The 27,432-nt window shown below is 39.4% G+C and overlaps 1 protein-coding gene across 2 annotated transcripts in view; it reads right to left on the bottom strand.

The window, feature by feature from the left end:
- The window catches only part of LOC131243282 (serine/threonine-protein kinase BSK1-like), a 51,583-nt gene that overhangs the window by 5,974 nt on the left and 18,177 nt on the right, over positions 1-27,432 (bottom strand). Inside the window, exons 5-6 of one of the 2 annotated variants that reach the window (XM_058242509.1) lie at positions 24,087-24,172; positions 1,514-1,702 (exon numbers count right to left, since the gene is read on the bottom strand). In XM_058242509.1, the coding sequence (XP_058098492.1) occupies positions 1,514-1,702; positions 24,087-24,172 (275 nt within the window). The remainder of the gene's footprint in view (positions 1-1,513; positions 1,703-24,086; positions 24,173-27,432) is intronic. The other variant, XM_058242510.1, reaches the window with a different exon arrangement.

Genomic DNA, 27,432 nt, shown 5'->3' with positions numbered 1-27,432 from the left:
GCATCCATGATCCATTACCTTTCTTAGTTCCTACCTTCCTTATCCTTTTCTCCTTCCTCAAGAAGATTATAGGAATCTCCACACTGGTTGTGGCAGACCTACATCTACGCTACACACTCCCTGCAGCGATCTGAATCAGTTCTACTTTCAACAACTCCCCTACAAGCCCTTCATTGCTCGACTCGCCAGCTCTCCAATGCTGCTGTCATACTCACCAGGGACGGAACTAAAAGAATGTGAAAATGGAAAGCATCCAGAATGATCTATACAATATCTATCTGATTGTAACTAGGGGCCAATAAAGTCATTAGAACCGCTGACCAAGGGCCTGGAGAAAATAGAAAGAGTCTGCCAATTGTGTAGGCTGTGGGGTCCACCCTGGCCCTATTTTGATGATCAAATGTGGTCTGCATCATCATCTCAGTGGTTAAACGAGAATCCAGTATGCTAAATCTAAACTCTTGGCTTTTTTCTCGTGCAGTTACAAAAAAAATAAAAATCAAAAAGAAAAGAAAAGAGATTTGCTTGCATTGCATCTGAAATGAACTAATGCAAGCATTCAGTTTTCTAAGGACTCACTAGATTTGGCTGTTGCCATCAAAACTCTCAGAAAATACACAACAACCTTCGGGTGATATAGAAATGATCAAGAAGATTTAGTTAAACAGAAAGGGAGATCTTGATATTTCTATCTTGTAATGTTTAGGTGTCGGTTTTATTCTTAAAAACAAAGCCCACGGGGAGAACTTGGAATCCCTTTCACAACTCAAAGTCCTTAATGCAAATGAGAGAGATATTACTTGGGCTTGCAAGGCCCAATGTAATTTAGGGAAGGGGAGAAAACAAAATGAAAGTTCAAATTCATGATTGAGCCCAAAATTCCGATACTTCATTTCATAAGAGAGATTCAAGTCTTGAATAGTAAGAAACCCAAAGATTTTGAGATTCAATTGGCATTTTTGGAGAAAGGATCATAAGATCAAATAGTTTCCCATTCAATTTTAACCGTAAGATTCAAATGACATTTCATAAAATTTTCGAAACAATGCTTACAAGAGTTAGCATGCTTATTTTACCTGAGCTCCAAGCACAGACACTAAACAATCTAGTTTCACCCTTCGGTTTTCCAATAGAATGACCAACAAATATGTCAAAGTTACTGGAACTTGAAAATCGAAACTTTGTCCAGGTCAGGCCTTGTATTATGGCTATAGCAAATCATAAAAAGAATTCTGATTTCTGTTCTTTCTTAGATACATTTAAAGGGATTTCCATCCAAATAACCCACACACGTATAAATGTAAACATTACACAAACACCCAACTTAAGAAACTGTTGTGCAGTCATACCCCAAGGCATCTCATTCCAAGTCACCAATAAAAATGGCATGCAATGCTAGAGTTTCTCCTCGAGTGTGTGAGCGTGAATTTGAAAGCAGAGAACCCATTTTGGAGGAAGTATTAAGTCATCAAAAAATAGATATGTCAAAATAAAAGCTGAAGACAGAACTCACTTCTGATTTGGTTTGTAATGGTGAGAGGGTGGCAACAATGTCCTTCAGGTCGGGACGCTCCCTTGGTTCATATTGCAAACATCGAGAAGCAAGTCCAACAAGTACAGTCGCCTCTTCTGTTGAGAAGTTGCCCTCTAAATGGGAATCCATTAACATTAGGATGTTTTTGCCCCTTATCATATCAAGAGCCTACACATTGGTAGCGCACTCTATTGAATACATGAGAGCTTAGTTCAAAGTAGTAGTACTCATTGGAGAAAAAAAAATGGTTTCTTCAATACAAAACATCAAAATGCAAGCTACAGCACATCTTCTAGAAAATTCACAACATTATCAGAATGAACAAAGCAATGCTTGAATTCTAGAAAATATTGCAATAATTAGAAGTTTAAGACTATGCAAAAGGTTGAAACTAGAATAAATTTACAGTTTATCAATTCTCTCAAATTGGGTTTTATTCCATGTACCCTCACTGTCCCATAGACTGGTTAATGTTCTATGTTTGCAATCAAATTAGAGAGATTTCAAGATAAGTTAGTTTCCAACTCTCTGACAATAAATATATAGATTTTTCTAATCTTTGTGAAGCAAAAACAGAAAACCAATCCAGTGAACTGATTCCAGCATGGAATTTTCAAACCTTACATATACTAGTGCACTAGTAAAAAGGATATCACAAATACTGTAATAAAAACAATCTAATCCACTAGTAAAAAACAATCACATATAATGTAATAAAGAGATGACAGTACCACACACTAAAGTTCCTAACAAACCTCAAAAAAAATTACAGAAGGTCAATAAGACAAAATGAAAAGAGAATTAGAAGGAGCAAGATGTTTCCCACAACAAATTAAGAGGAAAGGGGAGAGGCATATCAATTTGGGTTAACTAGACAGATCAATTCCACTCAACTTGCGACAAAATAGAAGAGTAGAAGGCCCTCTTAAATTCAAAAGAAGGTGCTAAAAGGAGTGGGGTTTATTATCGGGAATGGAGCTAAAGTTGATTTCTGGAATGACGTTTGGGTAGGTGATTCAGCCCTCAAGGTGGACTTTCCTAATATCTATTGGATATCGCTTTATTGAGACATTGCTGTGGGCGACTGTTCTCTTACATCAGTGGGAAGTTGATATGGGACCTGACATGCAGAAGGAACCTCCAGGACTGGGAAGTTGCTGAATATGGAGCGCTCCTGGACCGTCTCTCGAACTCTTTTCCGGATCCCCACGGGCGAAGACAGGTTAGTCTGGAAGGCTGATAAATCTGGTGAGTTCACAGTTCAATCTCTCCACAATGTTTTGGACAGCATTTCCTCCCCCGATGAAGGCATCACGACCGATCACATCTGGCATTACTCAGCCCCTTCTAAAATTTCGTTTCTCGGTTGGTTGGTTGGAAAGAAAAGGGTTCTCATGATCGACAACCTCAGGAAAAGAGGTATGATCCTCCCGAACATATGCATCTGCTGCAATGCCAGTGAAGAGTCGGTGGACCACTTATTTATTCACTGTCCGTTCATCCAACAAATCTGGTCTCAAATTATCAGCCATTTTGGCATTTCTTGGTCCTTCCCTTTCTCCACCGATTGGCTCTTGATGGCTTGGCACGGGGCCAGGATCGGTCGTCAGCGAACTCCAATTTGGAGAATATTTCTCCTGGCTATCTGGTGGGCAGTTTGGGAAGAAAGGAACTGTAGGACTTTCAGGAACGAGTCCAAATCGTCGGACTTCGTCATCCATAGGGTGAAAAATATGATCATAGAATAGGCTGCTAGTTCAGATGCTCTAAAGGGATGTAATCTTCTTTTCTTAATTGCTTAGGCGGTCCACTTCCTCAGCGGCCCCAGCTTTCTGTAGTCTTTCCCCCTTATTTTTTATTTTTTCCTTTTTTTAATAAAATTTTCGTCACCTTTCAAAAAAAAATAATAATAATAAAAATTCAAGAAGCCTTGAAAGATAATGCTCCCTTCTCTGAAACAACTGCCTTTTACACTAATGCAGCTCTTCATCCTGCATGATAAATATCTACCCTCTGAATGTAGATCCAAGTGGCCAACAGGAAATCTGACGCAGGACAGCCCTAATTATGATGCATGCTCATGGACACAATTAAACAACGGAAATAAAAAGGAATAAATGATCTAAAATTCTAACAGTAATCATCATAACTGAGAAAATCATAAAGGAAACATGCAATGGAGCAGGCCATCACCACAACCATGAATTATGGAATTCAATTACTACTTAGGTTGGATCCGGCGAGGGATGAGACCTCCCGATCTTGCATGGTCACACCCAATCGATCAACGAAGATCACTAGTCCGAAGAACCAAGAAGTTTCTCGGATTAGGGATTTGAGAATTTGGGAGTTTAGGGTTTAGATCGGTTCTCAAGATTTTGATCGAAGAAGGATTAGCCAAAACTGAAAAATAGAAGGAAGAAAATTATTACCTTAAAGAAGTTGGAAGGGCACAAGAAGAAATTAGAGGAAGAAGATCAAGGAAAAAGAAGAAGCACCATTAGAGAGAAGAGAGGAAGGAGGCAACCAAAAGGTTTGCTTTTCATTAATCAATAGTTAAAATTCGAGTTTAGGGCTTTAGCCCACTTAAATAAGCAAATAAAGACATAAATTTACTAAAATACCCCTAGAATAAACAAATAAAGACATAAAATTACTAAAAGACCCCTAACTAAGTCAAAAACAGGCAAATAACATAAGTACGGGAAAGTTTGGATGCTCGGTCTTCTTTCTCCAATCTTCCTTCACATGTGTCTTCCCTGAGTGGGGTCTTCTATATGGCCAATCACATGTGAAAGATCTTCAGCTCCTCAATAGTCGCCTATCCATAAGGACGGCACTTGTGGTTGGCGCTTTCTTCGTTGGTACACCTTGAATGCGCTTGTGTCCGCATCAATTCCCCTCGGGTGAGAAAAACTCGACTCCGAAGAATTGAAACTTTTGTAGCGCTCGAGTAGATCTGGATCAATACCCTGCAATGCGTCGCCCGACAGCCACGTAGATTCAGACGATGGTTTGTTCTTCCACTTGACAAGATATCTTTGGAAACCCCCATCTCTCGTGGATACTATCTCGTCATCCAAGATTTCCTCAATTGCTTCTTTATGGGTAATGGGTAGAAGAGGGGATGGAAGGGGTAGGGTAGCAAACTCAAAAAAAGGCCATGAAAAGGACGATGTATCAACAATGGGAGTATGGGCACGGACTAAATCTTCCACATTAAAAGTTGGATTAATGCTCATTTCAAGTGGAAGGTCAACCCGATACGCGTTGGACCCAACCTTTTGTAATATCTTGAATGATCCAGCACTACACGCTTGTAATTTCTTTGCAGATCCTTGAGAGAATCGCTCTGGCCTTATTCGCACCATTACAGTCTCCTTCTTGAAATTCTTGCACTCTACGATGAGAATCAGCTGAAACTTTATAATCATCATTGCTCTTATTTAACCGCTGTCTAATATGTGTATGCAAATCATGAATATGGCGTGCGAATGCATCGGCTAACTCAGAAGACCTTTGGGTAACAGACATAGGTAAGAGATCTATGGGCATTCTAGGTTTATAACCACTTACAATTTCAAAAGGACTCAACCCTGTAAATCTATTAACTGACCCATTATAAGCAAGTTCAGCAGTTGGTAAAATTAGGTCCCAAGTCTTAACATGTTCACCCACTAGACAACGTAGAAGATTTCCAAGGCTACGGTTTACCACTTCAGTTTGACCATCTGTTTGTGGGTGGTAAGCAGTAGAAAATTGCAAACGAGTTCCCATAATGTGTCACAGTGTCTTCCAAAAATAGCTAGTAAATCGAACATCACGATCAGACACTATGGTTTTAGGTAACCCATGGAGACGCACCACACCATCAAAAAAGAGACGAGCAACATGAAACGCATCTGACGTCTTCGAACATGGGAGGAAATGCGCCATTTTAGAAAAACGGTCCACAACGACAAAAACAGAATCGTGCTTTTTATAGTCTTAGGAAGCCCGAGCACGAAGTCCATACTAATGTCCTGCCACGGAGCATGTGGCACTGGCAATGGCGTGTACAGCCCAATATTTTGCTTTCTTTGCTTTGCCAGCTGACATGTTCGACACTGTCCTAAAACTTTGGCTACGTCTCGCTTGAGGCTTGGCCAATAGAAACGATCTTCCACGAGGGCAATGGTCTTATCACGACCAAAATGGCCAGCTATCCCTCCTGAATGAAGCTCCCAGATGAGGAATTCACGAAGGGACATACGGGGAATACAAAGTCTGTCTCCCTTGAAAAGAAAGTCATCTTTAAGAACACATTTACCCATAATATGCTGGTCACTAGAGAGCGAGGCGTAAGTACCTCCAAAATCAGGACATATGGGGTATTCATCTTTCAGTTGCTCAAATCTGACTACCTCTACACTCAAGGAGTTGAGCAACGCCACTCTCCTACTAAGGGCATCCGCTGGTTTATTTTCAACCCCGGCCTTGTGTTTCAAAACAAACAAATATTCCTGAAGAAATGCTACCCACTTGGCATGCCTTGGGTTGAGTTTCTTCTGAGAATGCAAATATCTCAAAGTCTCATGGTCAGAAAACAAAACGAATTCTTGCGGTAGGAGGTAGTGTCGCCAATGTCTCAGGGATTGCACTACCGCATAAAATTCTTTATCGTAAGTGGAGTATTTTTGTTTTGCCTCATTTAGTTTCTCACTGAAATAGGCCACTAGGTGTCTTTCTTGACTCAACACTCCACCTATACCGACACCAGACGCATCGCACGCTACTACAAAGACTTTAGAAAAGTCAGGTAGACGCATGACAGGAGCTTCCACCATCTTGCCCTTAATTTCTTTAAAAGCCTTGACGGCGGCTTTAGACCACACGAACTCTCCCTTTTTCATGCACTCCGTAATGGGAGCCATGATCGTACTAAAACCCCTAATGAATCGACGATAAAAAGTTGCTAGGCCGTGAAAACTTCACACCTCATGAATGTTCCTTGGTTCTGGCCACTCAACATGGCCCTGACTTTTTCAGGGTCTGCACGCATCCCTTCTGATGACACTATAAATCCTAAGAACACAACTTGGCTAAACATGAATGCACATTTCTTAAGATTAGCGTACAACTTTTCCTTCCTAAGGACACTACAGACCTTCTTTAAATGTTCAAGGTGTGATTCCTTAGTGGTACTATAAATAATAATATCGTCAAAGTACACCACTAGGAATTTTTCCATGAACGGCCTCAAAGCTTGTGTCATCACCCGCATGAAAGTACTGGGTGCGTTAGTCAAGCCGAAGGGCATGACCAACCACTCATATAGCCCATCTTTCGTCTTAAACGCCGTCTTCCACTCATCTCCTGGGCGTATACGGATTTGGTGATATCCACTCTTGAGGTCTATCTTAGAGAATATACTAGACCTGGCCATCATGTCAAGCATATCATCAAGTCTAGGTATAGGGAACCTATACTTGACAGTAATTTTGTTTATGGCACGGCTATCCACATACATGCGCCACGTGCCGTCTTTCTTTGGCGTCAACAATGGAGGCACGGCACACAGGCTCATACTATCTTGGATGAAACCCTTTTGCAGAAGCTCATCAACTTGCTTCTTCAACTCTGCATGCGCTGCAAGGTTCATCCTGTAGTGAGGAAAGTTCGGTAGAGTCGACCCTGGGACAAGATCAATGGCATGCTGTATGTCCCTCATAGGTGGCAACTCATTCGGTAAGTCTTCAGGAAATACATCACTGTATTCCTTCAGGACCGAGGTTACCTCACAAGGCAACTCTGATGGAACCTCAGGTGTAATTTCTCTAGCCACAAGGGCATACACCATAGAATCCTCCTTAGCCTCTTTTTCAAACTCTCATGCGCTGATTATATGTAAAGACCTAGGTTTGGATTTCCCCATTTCTCTAGGCTCACTTGCCTTCTCATCATTCTTCTTCCCTAGTGTATTCTCAGGTGGCATGGGATTAAGTTTGATCTTTTTACCATTATACATAAAAGTACACGCATTCGAACGGCCAAAGATCGTGACATCATTATCGAATAGCCACGGTCTACCTAGGATAACATGTCCCACATTCATAGGTAAAACATCACACCACAGGGACTCTTTGTATGACCCAAACTCGATGGGGACTAGACATTGCTGGGTGACAGGTAGGGATGTCTTGTCAACCCAAGAAACTTTATACAGGTCTGGATGAGGTGTGGATTTCAGTTTTAAGCGATCTAAGGTGCTAGTGAAAATCACATTCTGACAACTTCCACTGTCCACTATCACCTTACAATTCTTTTCACCACACTTGACAATAGTGTAGAAGATAGTGCTTCGACGCCAGTCAGCATTACTTCTAGACTGAGCTAACACACGCCTGACTACTACAAGCGTTGCTTCTCCATCCACTTCTTCTTCATCAGTAAGTCCTCCTTCAGGGTGATACTCTTCAACTTCATAATCACCCTAGTCATTTCCACCCTCGTGGGACTCGCCCATAACTAAGGCTCTCCCACGGCTCTTCGTAGGACACTGATTAGACATGTGGCCAAAGTTGCCACACTCATAGCACCTCACTTGGCTCATGTTACTAGGACCTGCACCAAGAACCCCTTTGCCCTTATCCTCCCTAGGCCTAGGCGGAATGGTCGCATGTGCCCTAGGTAAGGTATCCCGTATCGGAATCGGTTGGCGAAACCGTGACCTCCAAAACCGATACGGATACGGGGGCGTAACGGTGATACGGGGGTAACGGCCCGTAATGGTGTAAATTTTTTTTTTCCCCAAAAAATATAAAAAATATAGATTAAATCTCGAATATTCTAAGCATTACAAATATGCATTCATTTATAAATTTGAAAATGTTTATGGTGGTGTAACGGTCCACTCTTTTGTGAGATGTTGTATCGGACTATCTGATGAATTTATGAACCAGATAAACTGAATTTGACTACAAAATTCATATATTTAATTTTCTAACTATCTACTATCAATGATAGATATATTAGAATGAATGTAATATGAAAATATCTTACATTTAGGTGTTTGCAATTATTTTTGAGGGCCAAAATTCATGCGTAAATAGAAAAAAATATAAAATGGCACCCCAAATATGTAAAATGCACATTAACATGTTCTACTATGATTAACACATCATATGACATCATTAAAACAGCAAAAGAATCATTAATAAATGATTTTTCGAATTTTCAAAAAAAGGGCCGAAATAAATGCGTAAATAGAAAAAAATATTAAAAAAATATAAAATGGCACCCCAAATATGTAAATTGCACATTAACATGTTCTACTATGATTAACACATCATATGACATCATTAAAACAGCAAAAGAATCATTAAAAATGATTTTTCGAATTTTCAAAAAAAGGGCGAAATAAATGCGTAAATAGAAAAAAATATAAAAAAATATAAAATGGCACCCCAAATCTGTAAAATGCACATTAACATGTTCTACTATGATTAACACATCATATGATGTCATTAAAACAGCAAAAGAATCATTAAAAATGATTTTTCGAATTTTCAAAAAAGGGCCGAAATAAATGCGTAAATAGAAAAAAATATAAAAATATATAAAATGGCACCCCAAATCTGTAAAATGCACATTAACATGTTCTACTATGATTAACACATCATATGATGTCATTAAAACAGCAAAAGAATCATTAAAAATGATTTTTCGAATTTTCAAAAAAGGGCCAAAATAAATGCGTAAATAGAAAAAAATATTAAAAAATATAAAATGGCACCCCAAATCTGTAAAATGCACATTAACATGTTCTACTATGATTAACACATCAAATGGCATGATTAAAACAGCAAAACAACCATTAAAATTTGATTTTTCGAATTTTAAAAAAAGGGGCCAAAATTCATGCGTAAATAGAAAAAAATATTAAAAAATTATTAAATGGCACCCCAAATCTGTAAAATGTACATTAACATGTTCTACTATGATTAACACATCATATGACATGATTAAAACAGCAAAACATATTAAAAAAGTATAAATACCTATTTTTGACGAATTTCTGAAAAATGGCCCACCGAGCTTTGATTCAAAAAATTTGTGATATAATGTGTTTTTATCTCAAATACCTAGCTAAGGTTGGTCGAAATTAGTAGTAGAAGGAGTGAAAAACAGTTTGGAAGCAAAAGGTTTCAAAAAAAGCAAAAAACGAGATAAAAATGAAAAAAAGTTACCGTTTCGGGCCCGTTACGGGCCCATAACGGCCCGTTACGGCCGTTACACCCCGTAACGGCCGTATACGGGTACACAAAATCGAATCGGCCGTTTCAGCCCCCAAACGGGTAACGGTTCGCACCGTTATCGTTACGTATCGGCCGACACGGCCGATACGTAACCGATTCGCACACCCGGCCCTAGGTTGACTACCAATATTAGGTCTAGTTCCTTGGGAACTAGATCTAGCACTGGAGTCTCGGGACTCAAAACGACGAACGACAGGAGCCTTCAGATATTGCTCTAACTCCTGCACGACTTGATATGCTTCATCTAAGTCCGTTAAGGGCCGAGTAATAAGCTCGCGCTGAAGATCCGCACAAAGGCCCATCTTGAAACGCGAGAGCGTTACTAGAGGGTCTTCTCGGATATCACATCGCATCACATACTCTTCAAATTTAGCGATGTAGTCAGCGGCAGGCATTGACCCTTAGCGTAAGGATTGTCATTGGTCAAGGAGCTTCTGACGGCATGAGAGAGGAAGGTACTTCTCCTTCAACTTCTCTTTCATCTCATACCAATGTGTGATAGGGGCTCTACCAACTCTCTCTATCCTACGCTCGGTGTTGGTCCAGAAGAGCTTGGCTTGACCCACAAGCTTCATCTTAGCAAACCGCATTTGACGGTTTTCCGACATGCCATATCACTCAAAGTAGTGGTCCATGTCAGCAACCCAGTCAAGGAACACTTTGGGATCCAAGCGCCCATCAAAACTCGGGGCCTCAACTCTCATACTCTTCATCGCACGCTCATCTGGATCATAGCGGTCTTGATGACCACATGTGGCTCGTGCCTTTCGCACCACACCACGACCGTTACCACGATCTCTATCCTCACTACCACCACGTGTGGCAGTGCGTTCTTCAATGATTCCTTACACTTGGGAGTGCGTATCTTCCCTTACAGCGGGGTTTTCCTTTTGGGACGCCTCTAGTTGCTCCACCTTAGTCATGGTAGTGGTAATTTGGTTCTCAAGGCGGGCAAACTCACGCCTTTGACCCGCTTCTAGGGCGATTATCTTTTGTATCAATTGAGCAAGTTGCTCAGATAACTGCTCGTTATTCATGGTAGGTTAAAGTCCGAAACCTCTACCTCTTCTCGTGGGCATACAATGAAGACTTGAACCAAACTCTACCTAACTAGACTACTAGGTGTTATGACTTTCAAGATGAATGCGATGAATGCAAGACTACTATGAACTGACACAATTAAGTTGAAACAGGAAACAACTCAAATCTAGAAATTTTCCAGATTAGGAAACTTTCTAAAATTGGAAAGTTTCTAAAATTGAAAACTTTCTAAACCTGGAACTTTCCTAAGTTAAACCTAAAAATCGAAACCCTAATTTGATAACTCGATCTAGACAAAAACCATGCAAACCTGGCTCTGATACCAAATTTGACGCAGGACAGCCCTAATTATGATGCATGCTCATGGACACAATTAAACAGCGGAAATAAAAAGGAATAAATGATCTAAAGTTCTAACAGTAATCATTATAACTGAGAAAATCATAAAGGAAACATGCAATGGAGCAGGCCATCACCACAACCATGGATTATGGAATTCAATTACTACTTAGGTTGGATCCGATGAGGGATGAGACCTCCCGATCTTGCATGGTCACACCCAATCGATCAACGAAGATCACTAGTCCGAACAAGGTGTCCTGTATCGGCATCGGTTGGCGTAACGGTGCCCTCCGAAACTGATACAGATACAGGGGCGTAACGGCGTTACGGGGGCGTAACGGCCCATAACAACGCAAATTTTTTTTTTGCCAAAAAAATATGAAAAAATATGGATTAAATCCGGAATATTTTAAGCATTCCAAATATGCATTCATTTATAAATTGGAACATGTTTATAGTGGTGTAACGGTCCACTCTTTGGTGAGAAGTTGTATCGGACTATCTAATTAATTTTTTAACCAGGTAACTTGAATTTAACTACAAAATTCATATATTTAATTTTTTAAATATGTAATTTATATACTTAACAACTTGATATCATTTCACACAATAGTTCTTTAAAAAAATGAAATTAAATTCAAGTAGATGGCGTTGCCAATTTGGGGCTGACTTGGAGGACCAATCTATTCTCCAAATCAGCCTCAAATTCATGTCATTTATTGTCATTATCCCACTTATAAATTGGTGGACATTTATTGGATAGTGAATCATAAAAAATAAAAAATAAATCAAAAGGCCCTATTTTAAAAAATAAAAGTTCACAAATTAACAATTAAAACTATTCAAATAATTTGATTTTGGCATTGTGAGTTAGCAATTGCAGTCCATAATTTAATTGTCAAATTTAAAGTTAATATATGTCTCGTGTACAATTTTTTAAGGCTTGAATTAAGAGAGACTCGGATGTAAAGTGCAGCACACGTGTCAAAGTTTTTTGGGCCTCACCCGTGATGAATGTGTTATATCCATACCGTCCATCCATTTTGCCAAATAATTTTAGGGCATGAGCCCAAAAATGAGGCACATCCAAAGCTCAGATGGATTGCACCATAAAAAACAACAATAATTAAACGATCACCGTTAAAAATTTATTGGGGGCTAGAAAAGTTTTAGATCAAGCTGACATGTGTGTTTTCCCTTCATCCACGTCAATGTGACCCAATTAACAAGTTAGATTGAAAATAAACATTACAGTGGACTTTAAGAAATTTTTAATGGTGAGCATTCTATAACCACTATTTCCTATGGTGTGGTCCACCTGAGATTTGGATATTACTAATTTTTTGAATCCTAACCTAAAATGACGTGGCAAAATGGATGGACGATATGGATAAAATATATACATCATAGTGGGGCCCACTCGAGTCTGATCAGATTGGATGGAAAATAAACGTTACCGTGCGCACTACGAATATTTAACCTAAAAATCATTATCTCTGTTGCTATTTTTGGTGTGGTCCAGATGATCTCTGGATATAATTCATTTTTTAGGTGGTGATCTAAAATGATCTTTGAAAATAGATGAACGGTGTAGATGTAATAAATACATCACTGTGGGGCCATATAACTTTGATCTCCTTTGAACCGTTCGTACAACTCGGAGCTCGAGGAGTGTCAGCACTCGTCTTTGCATGACACGTACCTACAGCAGTCAGCTGCTGCAAAAAAAAAAAAAAAAAAAAATGGAGAGAGAGGGAAACGAAAAGAAAAAAAGAGGGAAAGACGAGAGAAAAGAAAAAAACGAGGGAAAGGGGGAAAGAAGAGATTGAGAGAGAGAGAGAGAGAGAGTGAGAGAGAGAGGAAGAAGAAGAAGAAGAAGAGGAAGAAGGGGAAATTGCGAGGAGGAGGAGAAGAAGAAGAAGAAGAAGAAGAAAGAAGCTTATCCATCCACTTCTTCTTCATCAGTAAGTCCTCCTTCAGGGTGATACTCTTCAACTTCATAAGCACCCTGGTCATCTCCACCCTCGTGGGACTCGCCTATAACTAAGGCTCTCCCACGGCTCTTCGTAGGACACTGATTAGACATGTGGCCAAGGTTGCCACACTCATAGCACCTCACTTGGCTCATGTTACTAGGACCGGCACCAAGAACCCCTTTGCCCTTGTCCTCCCTAGGCCTAGGCGGAATGGTCGCCTGTGCCCTAGGTTGACTACCAATATTAGGTCTAGTTCCTTGGGAACTAGATCTAGCACTGGAGTCTCGGGACTCAAAACGACGAACGACAAGAGCCTTCAGATATTGCTCTAACTCCTGCACGACTTGATATGCTTCATCTAAGTCCGTTAAGGGCCGAGTAATAAGCTCGCGCTGAAGATCCGCACAAAGGCCTGTCTTGAAACGCGAGAGCGTTACTAGAGGGTCTTCTCAAATATCACATCGCATCATATACTCTTCAAATTTAGCGATGTAGTCAGCGGCAGGCATTGGCCCTTGGCATAAGGATTGCCATTGGTCAAGGAGCTTCTGACGGTATGAGAGAGGAAGGTACTTCTCCTTCAACTTCTCTTTCATCTCATACCAATGTGTGATAGGGGCTCTACCAACTCTCTCTATCCTACGCTCGGTGTTGGTCCAGAAGAGCTTGGCTTGACCCACAAGCTTCATCTTAGCAAACCGCATTTGACGGTTTTCCGACATGCCATACCACTCAAAGTAGTGGTCCATGTCAGCAACCCAGTCAAGGAACGCCTTGGGATCCAAGCGCCCATCAAAACTCGGGGCCTCAACTCTCACACTCTTCATCGCACGCTCATCTGGATCATAGCGGTCTTGATGACCACATGTGGCTCGTGCCTCTCGCACCACACCACGACCGTTACCACGATCTCTATCCTCACTACCACCACGTGTGGCAGCGCGTTCTTCAATGATTCCTTCCACTTGGGAGTGCGCATCTTCCCCTACAGCGGGGTTTTCCTTTTGGGACGCCTCTAGTTGCTCCACCTTAGTCATGGTAGTGGTAATTTGGTTCTCAAGGCGGGCAAACTCACGCCTTTGACCCGCTTCTAGGGCGGTTATCTTTTGTATCAATTGAGCAAGTTGCTCAGATAACTGCTCGTTATTCATGGTAGGTTGAAGTCCGAAACCTCTACCTCTTCTCGTGGGCATACAATGAAGACTTGAACCAAACTCTACCTAACTAGACTACTAGGTGTTATGACTTTCAAGATGAATGCGATGAATGCAAAACTACTATGAACTGACACAATTAAGTTGAAACAAGAAACAACTCAAATCTGAAAATTTTCCAGATTAGGAACTTTCTAAAATTGGAAAGTTTCTAAAATTGAAAACTTTCTAAACCTGGAACTTTCCTAAGTTAAACCTGAAAATCGAAACCCTAATTTGATAACTCGATCTAGACAAAAACCATGCAAACCTGGCTTTGATACCAAATTTGACGCAGGACAACCCTAATTATGATGCATGCTCATGGACACAATTAACAGCGGAAATAAAAGGAATAAATGATCTAAAATTCTAACCGTAATCATCATAACTGAGAAAATCATAAAGGAAACATGCAATGGAGCGGGCCATCACCACAACCATGGATTATAGAATTCAATTACTACTTAGGTTGGATCCGGTGAGGGATGAGACCTCCCGAACTTGCATGGTCACACCCAATCGATCAACGAAGATCACTAGTCCGAAGAATCAAGAAGTTTCTCGGATTAGGGATTTGAGAATTTGGGAGCTTAGGGTTTAGATCGGTTCTCAAGATTTTGATCGAAGAAGGATTAGCCAAAACTGGAAAATAGAAGGAAGAAAATTATTACCTTGAAGAAGTTGAAAGGGCACAAGAAGAAATTAGAGGAAGAAGATCAAGGGAAGAGAAGAAGCACCATTAGAGAGAAGAGAGGAAGGAGGCAACCAAAGGGTTTGTTTTTCATTAATCAATATTTAAAATTCGAGTTTAGGGCTTTAGCCCACTTAAATAAGCAAATAAAGACATAAAATTACTAAAATACCCCTAGAATAAGCAAATAAAGATATAAAATTACTAAAAGACCCCTAACTAAGTCAAAAATGGGCAAATAACATAAGTACGGGAAAGTTTGGGCGCTCGGTCTTCTTTCTCCAATCTTCCTTCACATGTGTCTTCCGAGTGGGGTCTTCTATATATCCAATCACATGTGAAAGATCTTCAGCTCCTCAATAGTCGCCTATCCACAAGGACGGCACTTGTGGTTGGCGCTTTCTTCGTTGGTACACCTTAAATGCGCTTGTGTCCGCATCAAAATCATGCCGGGCTCACCATTCAAACGACCCCACCAACCCCATCTCTACCATTTCCCACCAGCAAGACAGGAAAAGCCAGCAGGATAACCCGATGGTCACCTGTATCATCCCACTCAACCAAATAACAATCGGATATTACATAAAGAATTGTTTTCCCCTTTTTTTTTATTAAAAAAAAAATTAAAAATTTTTTAAAAAAAAAAGGAAAGGGAAAAAGAAACTTGTTCTAAACATCAAAAAGGTATATCAAGCTGCATAAAGTTATGAATTTTTAGGCTGAGGAACTTTCTGGGTTTTTTTATTAGAAGCTTCTAAATTCATTCTTCTCAGAACATTTAAAAGCGTTGGCCGGATAATTTCATTAATGAATTCATAAAACCTAACAATTACTATGTATGAAATATTGTTTCCAACTTCGTTCTTGAAAGTATTGGATATTTTTAAGGGAAAAAATCTTGTAAAAAGGCTTGTAGTTTAAGTTATCCTACAACCAGTTATAGGTGCTCAGTTCTCTTTTCAACAATTGGTAGTTAAGTGGCTTTTATTAGAAAATTAATAAGATATTCTGGTAAGAGCTTTGCTAAGCCCGCACACTTGTACAAGTCAGCTAATGCACACAACATCACACATGCAAGCCTAGCAGACAAGTGCAATATCCAAGTAGTGTTCAAGCTGTCAGTATCGCTACAAGTTTCGCTGGCCAGAGATAAAGATATAATATCGTTATCGCCGATAATATCGCTGATAACCAGAAATGCAGGGAAAAAAGGGGAAACATGGAGAAAATGGTGGAATTTTTCAGTGGAACTTCATGACATGCCTAAATACAAATATTTACATATTTAGGAATGAAAAAAATGCAAAAAGAATGCATTAAATAAGAAGTTTCCATTTAATGGGGGCCAAAAGGCATTCATTGTCATAAGAAATCACTCAAATAGTAACCAAAATGAGTTTATATAATACAAATGCAAGCTTATAACAATTAAGTCATGCAAAAGTAAATGAATTTAAAAAAAAAAAAAAATACACATTTCTAGCCACATTTCATCCCCACATAGAATGACGAGGCGGCTCGTAATCATCGTCCGAATCTCGTGGCAATTGAGAGTAGTACTGTTGCCCAACATGTTGGACCCACCATGAATGTGCGTGGGTTATCCACGCCTTCCATCCATTTTTTCAGCTCATTTTAATGGTTGTTTCGAAATTTGAAGCAGGTCCAAAGCTCAAGTAGACCACACCACATGAAACAATGGTAATAATGATTTCCACGGTTGAAACCTTGGTAGGGCCTACAGTGATGTTTATTTGTCATCCAACCCGTTCATAAGATCACAAAGACATGGATGACGGAAAAACACAAACAACAGATTGATCCAGAATTTCTTTGGCCTCATGAAATTTTAGACAGTATAATTTCAATTCACACTGTTTCCCGTGGTGAGGTCCACTTGAGATTTGGATATACTTAGTTTTTGGGCTAAAGCCCTCAAATTATTTGTTAAAATGGATGGACGAAGTGGATAAAATATGTAAATCACGGTGGACCCCACATAATTTACTTAATACGCGACACATATGTACCCACCCAAGTCCGTAGGGATGCGGATTAGCTATGACAGGTTCAGCAGCGAGACTTGCCACTGAAGTGACGTCGAGCGGTTATGTAGCCCTACCATGGTTTATGTTTTGTATCCACACCGTCGAACCATTTGAAGATATCATTTTAGTGTATGAGACAAAGAATGAGTCAGATCCAAATCTTTAATGAACCACACCACATGAAAACAATAATGATTGGATAACCACCGTTAAAATCTTCCCAAGGCTACAGACCTAGATGAGGGGAAAAATCAAATATTAGCTTGATCCAATACTTTTATAGGCCCCAAAAAGTTTTTAATGGTCTACGTTCATTCAACACTGTTTCTTGTAATGTGGTCCACTTGAGATTGGGATATACCTCATTTTTGGTCTCATACTCTAAAATGGTCTCGAAAAACAGATGGACGGTGAGGATACAACACATACATCATGGTGGGGCCTACAGAACATTATGGTGGGCCCAACGAATTGTTTAATAGTGAAAATCATTATCTCCATTGCTATTTGTGGTGTGGTCCGGATGATCTTTGGATATGATTCATTTTCTAGATAATGCTCTAAAATAATCTCAAAAAATAGATGAACGGTGTAGATATAATAAATACATCACTATGGGGCCCACGTAACTTTAATCTGCTTTGAACCGTTCGTACTACTCGGAGCTCGAGGAGCATCAGTGCTCGTCTACGCACAACACGTACCTACAGCAGCTATATAGCTACTGTGTGGTACACCAGCCAATCCACTTCCCTTTTTTGATAAAACGGCAATGACAATGGCGATTTCGATGATTTTTCCGTTAAAATTCTCAAAAATCTCTCCCCGAATTCCGATTTTTTTCAAATCCTCGTAAGCCTAGGTAGAAATCTAGTTTCCTTTCAAAGCTATTCTGTTAGAAGGAAAAGGGAGGTTTTAGGTTTTTCGTTCTTGTGAAAGATCCGGCGCTCTTGATCGCGATTGGCCAACCAAATCCAGCCGAAGGCCACTCCTTGAGGTAGATCTTGAGTAAAAAGGTAAGAGAGCTTCTTCTTCTTCTTCTTCTTTTTTCTATATTTTTTTCCGAATAAGAGGGTCGTCGCCTAATGTCGCCGAAAACACGGCATTTGTTTTGCTTATTTTATCGAAATCTACAGGGTAGTTGGCTGATTTGGCCAGTGATCCGAAAATTTCGCCGATAATATCAAAAATATCGGCGACATCCAAGAAGAGAAACGAAATATTGGGTTTTCGATATCGCAGGTCTGGCGACACCGATAATATCGGCGATATTATCGATTTCTCGCTGATAACTCAAACGCTGTATCCAAGCCATCCATCAGAAGGGTACCACTATGTACATTCCCCATCCCAAGAATCAGGTTGGTCCACTAGTCAGGCGGGGCACAATTAGCAGAACAAATGTACGATTGTGATGAAATACGCCCAAGTTTTCTAGCCCATTCACTTATTTCTAATATCATGGCACACCTACCGAGTGGACTGCCTTTATCTTTTGGCAGTAACATCTACACGGTGACTCGGTGAGGTCCACCCAATGGATGGCTTGGATATTTCCCCTATGCACCAAGCTGGCATATGAGGTGGTTTGTACATTAGCAAAGCTCTTTTAGTAAATAAGATATTCATAGTTGGTTACTAAAAGTTAGTGTTGATTGCAGTGTTATACACGAGCAACATCTCCACAGCTTTCAAGTGAAAACTGCTTGTAAAGAGAGGTGTGGTAGGTTCAGTTAGCCTACAACCGATTGTAGGTCATCAGTTTTCTTTTTGGCAATTAGCAGGCAAGTGGTTTATTAGAAAATTCATAAGATATTTTAGTAAATAACATATGATTGGTTAATTATAAATTTGTGTTGATTACAGTGATAAACACAAGCAACATCGCAAGTTTCACAGGCAAAATGCTTTTAAAAAGGGCGTCTTAGGTTAAGTTTGCGAAGTACATAAGTAGTTTTATCAAAAAAATATTTTATATATATATATATATATATATATATTCTAGTATATGAGAAATTAGTTAGTTAGTAGCGTTGCTTACACTATTAAACTTGAGTAGGATCTTTCTGACTCTTCAAAAGAATTTTGAAAAGTAGTAGAGTTAATTATAAATTCGTGTTGATTACAGTGATAAATACAAGTAACATCTTCACAAGTTTTATAGGCAAAATGCTTTTAAAAAGGGTGTCTTAGGTTAAGTTTGCCTAGTACATAAGTAGTTTTATCAAAAATATATATTCTAGTAAATAAAAGACTAGTTAGTTAGTAGTATTGGTTACACTATTAAACTTGAGCAGGATCTTTCTGACTCTTCAAAAGAATTTTAAAAAGTACGATCTTCAATTAAAGTTTCTCCCTCTCCATCACACACTAGCCCCTTCGGATTTTAAGAACAAATATGATCATATCCATAACATGGGAATGATAGAAGATGTATTATATGATGCAGTGGCCCAGAATTTTTAATGTACATTCAGGTTTTCAGCATATACAAGTAGAGCTCATGGTCTAGTGATCCAAGCCCAAGATCCTAGCTATAGACTATTCACCTTTGTTGGTTGAATGTTAATCATTGCTTTAGTTTCTTTCTCAACTGTCTATTTGTCAGCCACCTATTGAACAGGTGGGAATTTCCATCCAGAGAAATCTTTGGTGCATGTGCCATCCACAGCTGTGGGAGTGAGGGGCTTTAATCTGAGAACCATGGGCTCCAATTGTACAAACTGAAAACAAGAACTTTAGGCCTGAGAACTGTATAATACATCAAAGTATATATGTTAGAGTGATATGCACCATAGTAATCTCTCTAAGCAAGTGCTTTTCTTTGTATAGATTGGAGAATCCTTGAGCTGAAATCTTCAATATATATATATATATAGCCGAATGCTCAGCTACGCACAAGTTCACAAGGATCTCGTGCGAACTGTTTTGAGAACTCATCATACGTGATGTGACTCCAAAATCTGAACGGTCCACGTGAAGTAGCACCTCATGAAACCCCTTGGGCCCAATTTTTACTTCGATCCAAAACTTTGGTGGGCCATGAAAAATGAAAACAGTTTCCTCCCTTGATTTGCATTTCTCTTTGCTATGGCCCACCAGAATTTTAGATCAGGGTGAAAATTTGTCCCTTGGGGTTTCATGGGATTCCGCATCACATGGACCGTTCGGATTAGACACCCATGACACGAGTGCAAAGGTGCGCACATGCGCAGGTGAGCATGACTCTCTCTCTCTCTCTCTCTCTCTCTCTCTCTCTCTCTCTCTCTCTCTCTCTCTCTCTCTCTCTCTCTCTCTCTCTATATATATATATATATATATAGGTCTTGATCTTTCTACTTCTGAGCCTACTCTTACTCCCCACCACAAGCTACTACTACCATGACTCTACCAAGTACACCTTCAGGACCTGTTTGGATAGTTGGAAAAGAAAAGGAAATTGTAATGATTATCCAATGACACATTCTCAAGATTTCCTATGAGCACTATTGAAATATGGATGTTATTTTTAGGGGTCTTGTTCATATAGCAAGTGGAAATCTTATAAAGCGCTCGCAATGGTCACTTCGTATCTTGTGCGTGAGGATTTGACTATGGTGTTTGAATAATGATTGCTTTTTGAAATCCAATATTTTATTGGGTATCTAAACATAGATAAGTGTTCCATTGTAAGCAAGGTGTGCCATGGCAATAACAATGGCCGTAATAGCCACCACCATCACCATTATGATACAGACCATAAAGGCCCTTACAGGGGGCCGTAACAGCCATTACGATATCCTTTTTCTTTTAAAAAATAATTTAATAATAATAAAAATAAAAAATAAATAAAATAAAAACCCCTGTATTGGCCTCATAACGGTACGGGGGCAGATACGGTCATTTTTTTCGCCCATTACAATCTCGGAACGCATAACGGTTGGCATCATTACCATTACGTAATGGCTGATACAACCTCATAACGGCTGTTAAAGCCATGGCGTGCCGTTATGGCCGTTATGGGGTCGTAAAGGCCGTTGTGTAAAGGTAACGGTGGCAACCATTACACGTTACGAAGTTGTAACGACTGCAATGCCGGTTAAGGAAAAAATAACCTGTAACAACTATTGCAACCCCTTTAATGGCCCATTACGCTCCCCATAAAGGCCGTAACGACCCTATAACAGTGCATTACACCCCCGTAAAGGCCGTAATGATCCATTATGGGGCCAATACAGGTTTTTTTTTTCAATTAAAGAGAGAGAGAGAGAGAGAGAGAGAAACTAACTGCCGTTATGGGGGCCATAACTGCTGCTACAACCCATATCATAAAGGTAACGGTGGTGGTTGTTATGGCCTCTGTTACCGTTACGGAATACCGTGGTTACAAGGTAACGGTGGTGGTTGTTACAACATCCGTTACCGTTACGGAATAACTTGGTTAAGACACCATGACTGTGGGAAAAGACATACATTTTCTTTTCTTTTCTTTTCCTTTTTCCACTATCCAAACAGGCCTGTAACTCAACACAATTTGTTGTATTCTGTTGCTTTTTTGCAATATGAATATTCCGTGTATTTAATCATGATGAATTAAGGGGCTGGTTTGGGATGCAGAAGCTTAATTTGACAGCAGTTCAATAGGCAACCCACAGCTAGCTGGATAGGGGAATCATGAGGGATGATCAAGAAGGAACTTGTGGAGGTTTTGCCAGCCTCATTGGGTATGCCGACTCTAACAAGGCCAAGGTGCAGGTTCTTTGTCAGGGCTTAAACGAACTTATTCATTTTCAAACCCTACAACCCTAACAATTATTGAAGGAGACATGGCTCACATCATTAGATGGGCGTTTCTCACAATAGGTGGAAACAAGGTATTCAATAACAGTAACGGTGGCCATAATGGCCAGCGTCATTACCGTTATAATACAGGTAGTAACGGCCATTTTTTAAAAATGTATCAGCCCTGTAACAGCCATTATGGGCCATTTTTTCCATAACGGCCGTTATGGCCCCATCTGCTATCGTTACGTAGTCGTTTTTTAATATCTTTGGTGGAAGAGAGCGGGGACATGAACGGACTATCTCAGTATCCTTCATTCAATTATGTAGGGATGTTAATGCCTTAACGTTGTTGCAGATAATTCAGCTAGAAAGGATTCCAGTCTCTAAACTCTTGTAATTGGTATGATTTCCTTTTCTCTAACAAATTCACCTTGATCTTCTATAACTTTATATGGACATAGTCACTAAATAAGTCAATTATTATATTAACCTAAGCAAAGTTTCACAAATTCTAGAAGTTACCACCACATATGACACCTATTATTATTCACGTTGCCCAATAGGGAATATAATGAGACTTAGGTTATACATCATGGATACTTCAACAAATGAAATATGAAACAGGAGTCATGTGATCTAAGTAGGAGTACTTGCTACCGTAGTTTAATCTTTGTTCCTAACAAACTTCCTGAATTCCAATAGATAGTGACAACAACTTTTTTCACAATGACATTACTGGCATCCTATTATTGATTAAAGAAAGAAGGCATTTCTAGCATCAATATAATTTTAACAGATGTCTGAGAAAGACAGGTAAATGGGAGAGATGACCCTTTTTATTTCCATTAAGAAGATTCCTGTCTCAAGTTTTTGGGATGTTACTATCAATATACTTGAGATGCGAGAGAGAAAAAAAAGTTGTACATACACTTGGACAAAGATAGTATGGTATGTTGTATAAGTAAATAACATGGTTTAGCTCAGAAAAATAGCCTATTTCTGATTAGATATTTTTAAAACATGAAGATTTTATTAGAGAAAAGGAAGAAAGATTACAACAGAGAGACATAATCCTACTCTTTGCCTTGCCAAACCATCAGCTAGATCTACTTCCCTAGGATATGCATGAAGGAAACCCATAGACATGCCCTATAGTGGCATGAAGCATAAAGCAGCAACATATCCAAGTGATGGAGCAAAGAAGCATTTGTCTCAAAACGTAAACAAGTATAAATAGGTAAGAAAGTGGGAGCAGGACAATCTGAAGCAGGGAAGGCACATGGTTAGAAGGATCCTAAAACTAAAATGTCCTTTCATTTCACTAGTCTCTACTCATCTCACTACTCTCCAAGGATAAACAACTAGAGATGAGACATCAATGATTGAAGGTGGCAATTGGAAACTGATTAATTCCTTCAAGCTTGATCCACAGAGCCCTCACCTTGGGCTCACCAGAGTCCACAACCCCATAACAATTAGATACTTTTGTGATTAAAAAAGACATCACATAAAGGGGAGAAGAAAGGAATGTTGTTTCAAGGAAAAGTATATCCAATCCCAAGATCCTCCAAAGTACAAAAGACTAAAGGATGAACCCAACATTCCAATCAGCCAAAACAACCCCATGATTGGAAAGAGAAGTGATGTAAGCACTCAGCTCGCCATAGAGTGATAAAGTTTTCCGACAAATTGACTGCTTTCTCCGCTGGGGGTGGAACCTTCCATATTTTTCAAGCAAATCACAAGGACTTATCACCTTTTCTTAATAAGTCACAGGATACATTACCATATTTTCCCATTTTAACCCACCACAGAGAAAAAAGGGAGAATGGGCATATTTGGACTTCCAGACAAACAGTTGCACTGTCTATAAAACCAACCATATAGGCAGTTGCATGTCAAAGTTACTATGTGAACACCCATACATTTACATCATGTTATTAAATTAAATTAACCGTATCCATGATATACAAATGAGAACACAAATGCATGTCAAACATTAACTTGTTGCGGGTAATACATATTCAGAAGGATGAGCTTACCAAAATAAAACAGAACCATAAAGATCATAGAATAAGCAGAATGTAAAGGTATTGAACATAGAACATGCAAGCAGACACATTAAAAGAGTTCTAGTCCAAGCCAGGTTACACTTCCAGTAGATATGCTTTGTATATTCAACAGTCGAAGAACTTACATGAGTGGGAGGGATGTGCTTTCCGCTAAGAAGATCCAAGAGGACAGTACCAAAGCTGAATATTACACTTTCAGGAGTTACCCTTCCTACAGAAAAAAATAAAGTTATTATAATGAACACAGATGCCATAACAAACACCACAAAATGCTTGGCACATAATGAAAACCACTGCTATGGGAACTGAGGTAATAAGCCTTGGATATCTAATGATAAGTAATATTTGATCAACCATTCTTTTCTAAGAGAATACAACAAGCACAATGGAAACCAGACCACGGTATTAAAAAATGATTACATTATGGTCATATCGACCAATACGTAAAGGAAAAGGGCACCCCCACTACGAAATCTGGGGGTGAATTGGTCTGTTAATCTGTTATAAAAAATAAATAAATAATGGTTGTATTGGTCCGTACTGGCCAATACACCCTGTATCGGCACCTTTAAGGGGCAGGTATGGCTGTTTCAGGCCAATACAGCCATTATAACCATGCGGCCATTACAAGCCAATACAGCCATAGAGGGCCCATTATGATTTATGAAAGTTATTATTTTCAATTTTTCTAATGATTTTCCACTTATTCATTTCAACCATGAAGGACGCTTAGAAACTAATTCTAAACTAGATCTAGGCCCTACTTTGATGATCAAAACACAATATTTGATTTCTATTTGATCAACCAAAGTGGAGTGGACACCATCACTTTTTTTGTCATTTTTCCATCCTTTTTTTTTTTCTTTGTATTTACATGTGATGGACCCTAATCACCGTTACCGTTACAATACGGACCATAATGGCCGTTGCAGTCTCTTTTTTCTTTTCTTCTTTTTATTTTCTTTTCTTCTTCTTCTTTTTTGAAAAAAAAAAAAACTGTATAGGCCCCATGATGGACCATTACAGGGACATTACAAGGTGCATAACGGGCCATTCCGGGTCTTTTTTCTCTAACAGCCATTACGAACCCGTAACACGTAACCAGTGTTCGAAATATTGGTATCATGCAATGTATCACACCCTTGGGATACAGATACGTATCGGTTATCGCACAGGATATATCGTTTGTATCGCGTAATTTATCGCACTTTTTGGGAAACATTGGGAAAATGGTTGAATTTTTCAATGAAACTTCAAGGATGATTAAAAAAGACTTTAATACACACTTTCAAATCATAACATCTCAAAAAAAAAAAAAAAGTGCATGCAATAGGTTTCCTTCGTATAGGGTCATAAGCCATGCGCTGTCTGATTGAACCTAGTCAATTATATTCAAATATCATGTATAACATTTATAAATGTATCAAAACATGTATGAAAACACAACTAAGTAGACCCCACCACAAAAAACAGTGGGGACAGTGACACCCACCGTTGAAACCTTCCTAGGGCCCACCATGATGTTTGTTTGAGATCCAACTTGTTCATAAGGTTACACAGACCTGGATGAGCTTTCAAAATGGATGGGCAGTGTGGATGTAAGGCACATACCCTACCATGTCCCCCATAGTCAAGGATCCAACAAGTGGGACGTAGGTTGCATATTGACGCTCCCGGTAGCAAGGTAGCTATTGGAGAATGCTCTATGAGCCCCACCATGATATATGTTTTATCTGTATGGTCCATCTATTTTTTTAGGCCATTTTAGGGCATGTGGCCAAAATTGAAACAGGTCTGAATCTCAAGTGGACCACACCATAAGAAAACAGTGGTGATTAAACCTTCACCATTAAAAACTTCGTAGGGCCCATTGTAATGTTTATTTTGTATCAAACCTGTTAATTAGGTCACACAAACCTAGATGAAGGGAAAACACAAATATCAACTTAATCTAAAACTTTTGTGGCCCTCGTGAAGTTTTTAACTGTGAGCCTTCAATCACCACTGTTTCCTTTAGTATGGTCCACATGAGATTTTGATCTTTCTCATTTTTGGGCTAATGCCCTAAAATGATTTGAAAAAAATGGATGGATGGCATAGATAAAACACATACATTATTGTGGGGCCCGCAGGGCACTGACCAGTAGCTACTGGTACATGCAGGCAATCATGTTGGAAATCGATTTCAAACGAAGGCCTTTGATGGGAAGTTCCTACGCTGATATGCTAAGTGGGGCCATCAGGATGTTACTGAAAAATCCACGTCGTCCATCCCTTTTTCCATATCATTTTAGGACAAGAGACCAAAAATAAGGTGGATACAAAACTCATGTGGGCCGCACGAGAGGAAAGAGTGGAGATACAGTGACCACCGTTTTCACGCCTGGCCGTGCTACGAAACCAACATGTGTGTGGGACCTGACTGTGGCCCTTGCCATTACGTATGTTTTGTATCCACATAGTCCATCCATTTGGATAGATCATTTTAGGACCTGAGCCAAAGAATTAGGCCGATCCGAAACTCAAGTGTACCCTACCACAGATAACAATGGGGGCAATGACACCCACCGTTGAAACTTGAAACCACTTCTATGGCGTCCACCATAATGTTTATTTGAGATCCAACCTATTCATAACTTTATACAAATATGGGCTAAGGTAAAAACATAAATATCAGCTTGATCGAAAACTTGTGGCCCTCACAAAGTTTTTAATGGTAAGAGTTCAATCCCCACTGTTTTGTGTGGTGGGTCTCACTTGAGCTTTGGATTTGACCCATTATTTGTATTATGACCTAAACTAATCTCTCCAAATGGATGGACAGAATTGATATACAATACATACATCTATGCGGGCCCCACCGTAAGGGCCATGTCGCTTTTAGTGCAGCTAAGTCGCACCGAATCCACTTTTCGAGTGTGGATTAGGTGTTACGTGGGTAACTGCATAGCCTGTGTTAACCTAACTGTAGGGCCCACCTTTGATGATATGTTGTATCTCCACTCCGTCCATTAGTTTTTGCAGATCATTTTAGTACGTATTCCCAAACATTAAGTACATACAAATCTCAAGTGGACCACACCACATGAAACAATGATTGTTGAATGTTCACCATTAAAAACATATTAAGGCCTACTTTAAGTAGATCCTTAATGTTTATTTATCATCCAACCCATTGATAAGGTCGAATAGAATTGTATGAAGGGAATATACAAAGATTAGCTTAAACCAAAACTTTTTTGGCCTATAAAATACTTTTAATGGTCATTCACCACTTTTTCTAGTGTGGTCCGCCTGAGATCTGTATCTTCTTAATTTTTCGTATAACGTCAAATGATATTAAAAAACGGATGGACAGCCTGGATAAAACATATACATCAATATGGACCCCACAGATCTCGTGACATACCGTGTGCGATACATCTCATTTGTATCTACCGCATCCCTTTTTTTAAGGTAAGCTAATTGCGT

Source organism: Magnolia sinica, chromosome 4 (genome assembly GCF_029962835.1).
Source record: "Magnolia sinica isolate HGM2019 chromosome 4, MsV1, whole genome shotgun sequence".
Classification (NCBI taxonomy): Eukaryota; Viridiplantae; Streptophyta; class Magnoliopsida; order Magnoliales; family Magnoliaceae; genus Magnolia; species Magnolia sinica.
This window is presented reverse-complemented; position numbering and strand designations above follow the sequence as displayed.